The sequence below is a fragment of the Triplophysa dalaica genome, chromosome 22 (assembly GCF_015846415.1).
Source record: "Triplophysa dalaica isolate WHDGS20190420 chromosome 22, ASM1584641v1, whole genome shotgun sequence".
In the NCBI taxonomy this organism is placed as follows: domain Eukaryota; kingdom Metazoa; phylum Chordata; class Actinopteri; order Cypriniformes; family Nemacheilidae; genus Triplophysa; species Triplophysa dalaica.
This window is the reverse complement of record NC_079563.1, coordinates 3,385,137-3,394,453: the sequence shown is the minus strand read 5'-3', so window position 1 is coordinate 3,394,453 and position 9,317 is coordinate 3,385,137. Positions and strand designations below refer to the sequence as shown.

The window sequence follows — 9,317 nt, the reverse complement described above, 5'->3', positions numbered from 1 at the left end:
GTTTAATTTGGGTCCTAAATGTGTTTTTACTTTTCTGTTTACTTTATAAATATTATTCTCACAAAACATTCAAGTTTTAAAATCTTCTACTTGATCAAATTCAACCCCCACAGTACACTTAGTTTTGAATGCAGACATTTGAACTGCTACAGGCATCAGAAAAAGCTTTTACCTACCACGGGTCGAACAAAACGTCTTTTGAGACAAGTCCAATGCATGACACAAGGTCTTAAATGGATGGAAGGGCTAAACTGACCTTTAGGAAAGAGAATCTTACACAAATCATCAGTAGCTGAGCAAAGCAACAAGCAGTACAGACGAACTGGGAAATACTAAATACACACAAACGTTGTGATTTACACAATGACAGTCTGGTGACAGCACAAAGAGTCTACAGGGAAAATTAGAAAACTGCCAACGATTAACTTAACAATACTGTGTAAATACTGTTGCACAAGAATGCAGACAGTCCCAGAAAAAAAAACAATTATATGGGGACTTTCCATAGACGTTGTCATTTTTTTACTGTACAAACAATATGTTTGATATCCCTGAACACTTATGATGGGTAGGATGCATTTACTCATGAAAAAAGACCAGAATTCTTGCATTTTAGTCATTATGTCATACCGGTGTGGTGGAAAATATTATCATATCATGCAGACATTGTTTCGCAATGCACATTCTGTCAACTGTAAAGATAGTTGCCATTTTTATTTGCATTTATGACCTGTGTTCATTTGGATGGTCAAAGACAGGTAACTGAAATGATATACTGTAAAATGAGAAATATGATTTCTAAACACCTTCAAATTCAATCCAGCATAATGAGCACTATTGTCTTTTGTCAGAAAATGTCTTCATAGAATAACTTGCACACAAAATCTTTGGAAAACAGTGAATTTATGAGATTTGTTAAACATACCACAAAGTGTGCTTGCAAATTTAAGGTGAAAAAAAGTTTACAGTTAAATACACAACCATAAAATATAAAGGGACATTTTTAATAAAACCTCAAACTTGTTTCCGTTATAATCTCTAGAATCACTCAGATAATTCTTTAACAACTGTTTTCTTACTTACCAATTCTTCTGGTACAAATATCTTTGCTGATATCTAATATTGTCTACTTTTTAAAAGGTAATTTTGTTAACAATATAAAAAAAAAAGAAAAACAATATATTGAAATATGGCTTTTATGTTTTATAAAAGATACAACTTTGACAGAAATGCCAGTAGACCCAAATACTGTAATAACACATGGCACATGAAATACCATTTGTAACAATTCATAGCTTTAATATTCCTTTCTTTAAAAAATGATATGTTTTCTCTCAATGAATTGCTTCAACGCCAAAGTGAATTGTTGCACCGCTGGTCCAGAAACTGAATGTCTGTCAGAAGAGCAGAGCGATGGCCTTTAATCCTCACAACCATACAAAAATGCTTTGGAAAGCTTATCATTCATCAAAAACACTGTTTGGCCCCGGCTGTGAGCTTTCAAAATACATACGGCTTATCTAATCTAGTACAGAAAATACTAAGCATCTATCATAAGCGAGTCGCGTGTGCGGCATAAAGCTCAGTTAAAAGGTGGCAAGGCTACTAAAAGTGACAGAAATCAACAAAACACGTTTAAAATAGACATCCTGATAGAACTTTTTACTCATTGCATATCTTTGATTATTTCGCTCAAGCTAATCGTGTTGTCCATCGAGCATGTGTGAATGCGAGCAGATTTGATGGATTAGTCTGTGTCGCGTGTCACTGCTCCTGTCCGTCCTCTCGCAGCTCTGACGGCATGAATTTGTACTGCTGCTGTCGGATCATGGCCAGCCTCTTCCTGGCCTCCTCCAGCTCCTTCTCCTTCCTGAGCATCTCCTCCTGAGCCGCAATGATCTGAAAGCGCACAAAAATGTCAACGCGTAGGAGGATTTGATGTAGAAAACGATCACAAAAAATGACTTTGCATTTGTGTTAATGGGGAACGACGGATGTTGGTTGTTTACCTGAGCGATGCCGCCCACCATCTTGCTCTTCACAATCACGGCCTGATCGTCCTGAGCCTCAAACGCAGCCTTCTGTGCCGCCTTAACCAGGTTATCTGACGCCCTCTTGACGGCATTACCAGCAGCCTGCGGGACAAACAAACCAATGAGAAAACACCTTCTGCATAACAGCTCCATTTAGAGGAAGTGAAAAGACAGGAAGTTATACTGGTTTGGAATAACACGAGTGTGCTTTTTGGAAGAACTGCCCCTTTAAAAGTGATTATCTGGGCTTTCACTTGTAATCTAATGCCAGTTCTGGAAAACAACATCCTCAATATAACTGAAATCATAGGCTGAATGCTCCAAAACACCCTCATCTCATCGAGAGATGGATCGTGGCCACCGTGTGTGAATCACTGAAATCTCTAGGCAAGCGTTCGACTGTCATTGGCTGGAGAAAAGACAGCACTTGTGTCTGGATTCTGTGGATGTCTTTAAAAGGAAATGCAGCTGTGGAAGACAAACACATCCCCGGAGCTCCTCTGGCAGACGTTCCAGGAATATTTGCTCTTTTTATGCCTTTTGAGGCATTGGGCCTGGCTGAAGGTGTGATTTAGAGTGGAGTGCGTGACTTAATCTACTGCCCACACATTACGAAAGGGCTTCTGCACTGCTGCTGAAGAAGAAACCTAACACCTGCCGTGTGCTAAATGAACGTTTTGAACAAGAAGTGTCTGAAAACACTTCAATTTAAATTGTAACAAGATAACAGTCCTGAATGGCTGACCATTACAAGTTGGATGATTAAGAATAAAATAATCTGTAATAAAGCTGTGACCAAATTGTGCAAGAATCGACCATAAGGTGGTGCTATAAAAAGCAAATTTTGTCTTTCTGTCTTTTTCTTTTCAAATTTTCAAAAATGTCTTTCTTTGTGTGCAAGATGATTTTTATCATCTATCGATAAAATATAGAAATAATTTAACCCAGTAACAGAGCTAAATATTACCTGGGCCTATGTAGTCTGTATATTGTGATCAAGATTCGGAGTAAATATGGCCAATGTGATGGGCTTTTGAAACGATATACAGTACAAACACCCCAAACGTTCTTTATCTATTTGCAGACAATATTGATATTATCATAAGGGTCTGTTTGAACAAATTTGGCAATTTCGGTCATTTTCGCCGCTGCTTGAACCTGCTTTTTATGTGTAAAAACAGACCTGGAGTCTCTTCATGGTCTGCGAGTCCTGGTCAGCCTTGACCTTACAGGCCACCAGCAGCTGCGCGGTGGACGCCGCCACCTGTTTGGCGGAGGAAATGAGCTTCTCCTCGCTGGCGTGACCCTGAACAGCAGAGTTAGCGGCCTCACACAGGTTACTCGTCGCTGCAGCCACCATACGAGCCTGGAGCACAGCAGACATACAGTAAACTACTGTCCAATCACATTCACCACATCAGAAATCAGATCGACTGAGCTCCAGGTATCCATGGGCTTCAAAACTTCCTACAACGACGTAAAAGAGACTCACGGCTGAAATGAGACCCTGAGACCACTGTCCGTCATCCACCGCATTGGCTGGAATCGCCCCCACCTGACACAAAGAGAGAGAAAACCAAACAAGATGCTTTTTGCTATAAACTGGCCTTGGCAGTATTCCTTCATTTTCACAAAACAACAACCAGCAGTGCAAGTTTTGATGTTTAGATACCTTGCCCTGAGCCACGAGTTCTCTCTGAGCAGCAGATGCTGCTTTCACCAGAGCGCTGGTGGCGGCAGCGATGGATTTGGCCGCTTCCAGAATCTGTTCCTCAAAGTTGAGACTCTCATCTGCTTCCTGTGAAACACACAGAACACACACGTATTGTCATGTGTGAGTGAACAGTACTACTGTGTGTGTGTGTGTGTGTGTGTGTGTGTGTGAATGTTCATCTTCTGCATGCGGATGAGCACATGACTATGGTTTGTGATATAAGTGGAGATGATGATGATGGTCAGGTCAACAACTATCACTTGTTACCTTCAATCCAAATCCAAACTGAGCAATGCAAAAAAAGTCAGAAAAAAATCATTTAATGATGAGTATGAATCATTCGAATATTATATCGAATGCCAATGTCTTAAATGAGCTTGATCTTTCCCTGTGAATCACCCTTGATCACAAGTCCCTGTGAAATGAAAAATCACAATGTCTATTTTTCATGAATATTGTAAGTAGCTTATCATTGTGGGTCATTCTCTTTTTAAAAATTTTGCACTCTTGTTATCTTCTGGATAAAATCTGAAAATCCACCTAACTCTTTGCCCGCCAGCCTTTTAAAAAAAAGTTGACAGCCTACGCCAGCGGTTTTTAACATTTTCACCCAACTTTAATGGCTCACAGTACATTTTCTGTAAGGAATATATGGACAAACAATATGTCGAATGAAAGAACAGAGTCTCGAACAAAAGAAACCAAATTCTTCTATCGTCATTTGTTCGTTTTTTATCACTCCTTAGATGTGGGTAGGATTCTTCAATAATGCGTATTCAATAAACGTTTTTTTTCAAAGATTCCGCCCAGACTACATTCAGATCAATCTTTAAAAACCGCTAAAACATATACATTCTAGGCTCTGGGATTCTGTACTTTTTCCCAGTGGTGTCTAATAGCGGCACCTGCTGTAAAACAGTACAAACACTGATTGCCGTAATAACTCGTCTTTGGCGGGGAACCGTTTTTTTTTTAATGACGAGAACTCGTCAATGGCGGTGAAAGAGTTAAAGGGATAGTTCACCCAAAAAAAAAAATTCTGTCACCATTTATTCACCCTCAGGTTCTTCCAAACCTGTGTGATTTTCTTCATTCTACTAAACACAAAGGAAGATATTTGGAAGAATGTCAGTAATCAATCAGATCTCATCCCCCATTGACTGCCATAACAGGGAAAATAAATATCAATGGGGGTGAGATCTGTCTGGTTACTGAAATTCTTACAAATATCTTCATTTGTGTTCAAACCACCAAATACTGAAAAAGGTGTGGAACAAACAGAGGGTGAATAAATGCTGACAGAATTGTCCTTTTTAGATTAACTATCCCTTTAAATAAAGTATGTTAGACGACTTGGGCGGCACATCCGCTATCTCCTCCCCTTCAACTGTCAGTCAGCTGCCAATTCCATTTCAAAATGCAACGGCTGTTTTTGTACACCCAATTAAGGCTGGGTAAATGTCTCCTCACCTTAGGTTTGGCTCTGGGTTTGAGCTGCTCTAGTTTCTTGGCGGCAGCTTCAATGGCGGCTGCGGCTCCCAGCAGCTCATTCTCAGCGATGACAGTCGGGTCCTCAGGGTCCACCCACTCCGTACCTACACACACACAACAGAGTTATGACTGACAAAACTTACTGTTAAAGTTCTGCTTAACTGTACGGGTCAGAGAGATGGATGTTTTTGGTGGATAAAAAAAATGATACAAAAATGAAGAATATGCTCCTGAATTCAACCTGACTGTCTTTAAGATATTTGTGTTTACTACATATTTTGCAGGAAATGTTTTCTTTTCATTTTCTAAACATGCAGTAGCACATGTGCCACCCATCACATTTCTTTAAGATTCTCTCTCGGTCCGATTCCTCCTCAAGTGTCTCTCATCGTGTGTTAAATCAGGATCTGGGTATTATCACCCTCGACTTTCAGATCACTTTCAGTAATGGACGGCACTGATTATTCCACATAAATCCAGCTGGGAGCCAGGGTTCGCCTTGCAGGTCCAGACACAGACACCTGAGCTGAACCGATGGACAGATGAAGAGGTCAAGCAATATGAGAGAAGCCCTGGATCTACATATAAGAATCCTCAGAGGACTGGAGTGCATGTGACATCAGAGATGCTTTGGGTTGGAATCTTTTATAAAAACAGTCAGAGGTTTGAGATCACGGTGTAGAAAGAATATAAAATCTTTGTGTGTACCTTTCATGGCCTCAGCGGCCTGTATGAGCTCCGTCACCGAGCCGGCCACACGTTTGGAGTAGTTTGACAGCTGCTGTTTGAGGTCATGACTGGGTTTTTGAATGGTCTGTGGACAGAGATAACATGCGCACGTCACACACAGGCTTCTGAAAACGATCAAAACACAAATAAGAATGCAAGATCCAGAAAATGATCTGATCCGATTTGAGATGCTCGTTCAGAGAGAAGCTGCTGATCTGACAGAAGACACCGATCTATGGTGATTCTGAGCTATGACCTCGCAGTGTCCTTCACGCTAATGCCCCACACCTGTTCCACACAGTCATTGCTTTAGAATAGACGGCTAAGAAAAGACTCGGCCTGAGCAGGAATGCTGGGAATGACACACACACATGCTATCTGTGTATACAGTCTTGAAAGACGCAAACTGTTATGTGTATTCTATATGACAGGTTTTTATATCCCTCCTGGAGCACATACACCCCTATAGCCATACACTCATCGCCATGACAACATGGTCAACAGTACACATGTTAAATGTTTCTGCAAACCACAGAATATCAATCCATGCGGATCAGACACACACTGGGCCTTTAGTAAATGAACCTCAAATATAGCGTTTATTCAGACCCAAAACATGAGTGTTTGATTTTAGCGCGCAGAACAGTTCCACGAATGTAAACACACCCTCGCAAGACTGCAATTATGCTCCGCGAGCGTGCAGGAACAGTATCCGTGCACGGAAACGAATCCTTTCATTTAATACGCTAAATATTAGGTAAAACAGGTAGTAAAACAGGTAATCTGTAGGTGACTGCATGTAGGTGAATGCATGTTAAAAGTGATAAATCAAAGAAGTCTGCCATTGTTCCACCTCCAAAGTCTCAGAAGTCAACTCGACGAGCAAGTGTTGAACAGTTGCGTGAGCATAGAGAGAATACCGCTCACGCTTGTCAAAGCCTTTGCTCGCAGACTCCATTTTTGCATGCAGAGTTTTGGGTCTGAATAAACGGCACTCAAACAGAACATTCAGATTCATTCTCAGGTGTTAACGGCATGACAATGTCAGGATGTTTCTAATAAAAGAGATGTCACTCAACGCCAGTAACTGTCAGACACAAAACAGCACTTCAGTAAGATGCATTTTCACATGCGCAAGGATGTTTTACTCACCGGCTGTCACAGTAAACACACACAGACCATGAAGGATAAAAACAGAGATTAATTTCTCTCATGAGCGTGAACAAAATCTATCATGTGTTCTCTTACAGCCTTTTTCTGTCGGAATATATAAATATATTATCAACCAAATGAGACGTTCTAACCTACTGTTCTCACACATTGCTCTCTCAAGACACAGCAGAGACGTTCCTGAGGATTTAAAACCAAGGCGGAGTAGGACATTTTACTTTGGAATGATGCATTTGGAGCATTTGTGTGTGAAAAGCGACACATGAGCTTTAGATAAGTGTATGTGTGTTTACTATTGTAAACTCACCACTAACACATGCTCCAGCAGACCCAGGTAACCCGTGGCACACTCGGAGCCGAAGCGCAGAGCTCGATTCCGAACATCACGGTTCACCTCAGGGTGGAACGCCGCTTGCTGCGTGAGACATCAGAAAAATGTTACGCATCTTTTCATGTTTATCATCTTTGAACTATTAGCTAAACTGTAAAAGCAGAAATGAAATAGTATACGTCCGGTCTCACTTCGGGTACGTCAACGTGATCATCTCACCTTACAGGAGTGAAGCATATCCGCCACCGCTCGTCTGCTCAGGTTCGCCGTGGCGATCACGTCCTCCTGACGGCAGGAGTTCCCAGCAGCCACTGCTTTGGCTGTGGCCTGCGTGATGCCTTTGGTCGTGCGGATGAACTCCTCTGGAGTGGCCGTCTTTGCGGGAGGATCGGGACTGCTGAACACCTGACGGACAACACAAAACTCATAGATCACAAAAACGCTCTATTCATAACTTTCCTGCGCTGTGTTCAGTTCTCTTACAGTCAGTTCCTGTTTGATGTGCTCTATGGTGGCCTCCAGAGCTCGCGTTCCCTTAGTAGCCTCGTCCTCCACAGCCTTCACCGTCTTCAGCAGGGACGTCACGTTTGTCACCATCACCTGAAGAAACAATCAGCCGTAAAGCAGCATTTAAAATGAGTGTGTGAGTATGTGTTTGTGTGTCAGGGAGGCCAAGTGTTTCTGGACCTTAGCAGAGTTCTTGAGTTGTAACATGGCTGGATCATCGTGAGGTTTACCAGCGGCTGCTTTAGTGGCACTGATCAGATCACCCAGAGCCTTCGCCACATCCTTCACAGCGTTGATCAGAACCACCTGACAGAGACGACACACAACACAACACGGATAAAGCAACAGCAAGGCACCATCAAAACGAGACCCTTTTTTAGTCTGAAGATTACGTAGCTTCTTTTACATCCCTTTAACACTCGAGCCTGTGGAATATGAGATGAATTAATGAGTGTTGCCATAGAAACAGCTGAATGCAGAGGATTTGGTTGCCTTACACAAATATAAGCAGGACTGTGTGTTTTAAATGGCTGTACCTGCGTCTCAGGGTCTTCAGAACCCAGACTTGCTGCTCCCAGTTTGACCACATCAGCCAGTTTAGTGATGGTGTTGACAGAGGACTGAGCCGCTTGAGCCAGCTTCTCTTGACTCGCTCCCGCTCCAGACACTAAAAGCTTTGTGTCCTCCACCAGAACTTTAGCCGTCTTCAAGATGTGCTCCCTAAGACAACACAAAACACAGAAAACTATCAATGCATGTTCATTTTATTAAATAAACAATTTTTTGAAGGGGTCCAATACTTTGGTCCCATTTAAAGAAACCGTATGGTACATTGACATCTAGCGCTTGAGCTTGGAATCGCAGTATTAATTTAGCCAATTAATGCTTCTTTTGACTGTTATCAAAAATACTGATGATAACTAAAGTAATGAATAGGCTTCACCAAAAAACATGGTTACTACATGGAATTTCAGGCCAGGCTTTGTCAAGCCAACATACAGTTTGTCCTCAAACTTGACCAGTTTTATTATGGCCATTATAATGTCCACTAGACAATCTGAATGTTATAAATGAACTGAGGACAGGTATAGTCCAGCACCTGTGGTCTGCAAACGTCTCGGCGTTCTCTCGGTTGAGAGTTCCTGCCGTGGCGAACATGATGGTGGTGTCCAGATCGGCGATGATGCCTGACACGGCGCTGGCAGCAGTGATGCAGGCCTGAGTACCGCGATTACCCGCCTGAAGAGCGGCCAACACGTGAGACACCTGTGAGACAAGAACACAGACGTAAGATTAAAGTACAGCTACGTCTGCTGTTGAAGGAGAGATTTACGAACAGGAT

General features: G+C 42.0%; 1 protein-coding gene across 1 annotated transcript in view; it reads right to left on the bottom strand.

The window, feature by feature from the left end:
* Nucleotides 1–886: 886 nt before the first annotated feature.
* Nucleotides 887–9,317, bottom strand: part of tln1 (talin 1) — a 58,147-nt gene continuing 49,716 nt past the window's right edge. Inside the window, 13 exon segments of the mRNA XM_056736012.1 lie at nucleotides 887–1,899; nucleotides 2,010–2,135; nucleotides 3,217–3,399; nucleotides 3,526–3,588; nucleotides 3,706–3,831; nucleotides 5,218–5,342; nucleotides 5,947–6,052; nucleotides 7,445–7,552; nucleotides 7,688–7,873; nucleotides 7,952–8,068; nucleotides 8,156–8,281; nucleotides 8,512–8,695; nucleotides 9,075–9,241. Coding sequence (XP_056591990.1) covers nucleotides 1,765–1,899; nucleotides 2,010–2,135; nucleotides 3,217–3,399; nucleotides 3,526–3,588; nucleotides 3,706–3,831; nucleotides 5,218–5,342; nucleotides 5,947–6,052; nucleotides 7,445–7,552; nucleotides 7,688–7,873; nucleotides 7,952–8,068; nucleotides 8,156–8,281; nucleotides 8,512–8,695; nucleotides 9,075–9,241 — 1,752 coding nt within the window. The 3' untranslated portion in view covers nucleotides 887–1,764.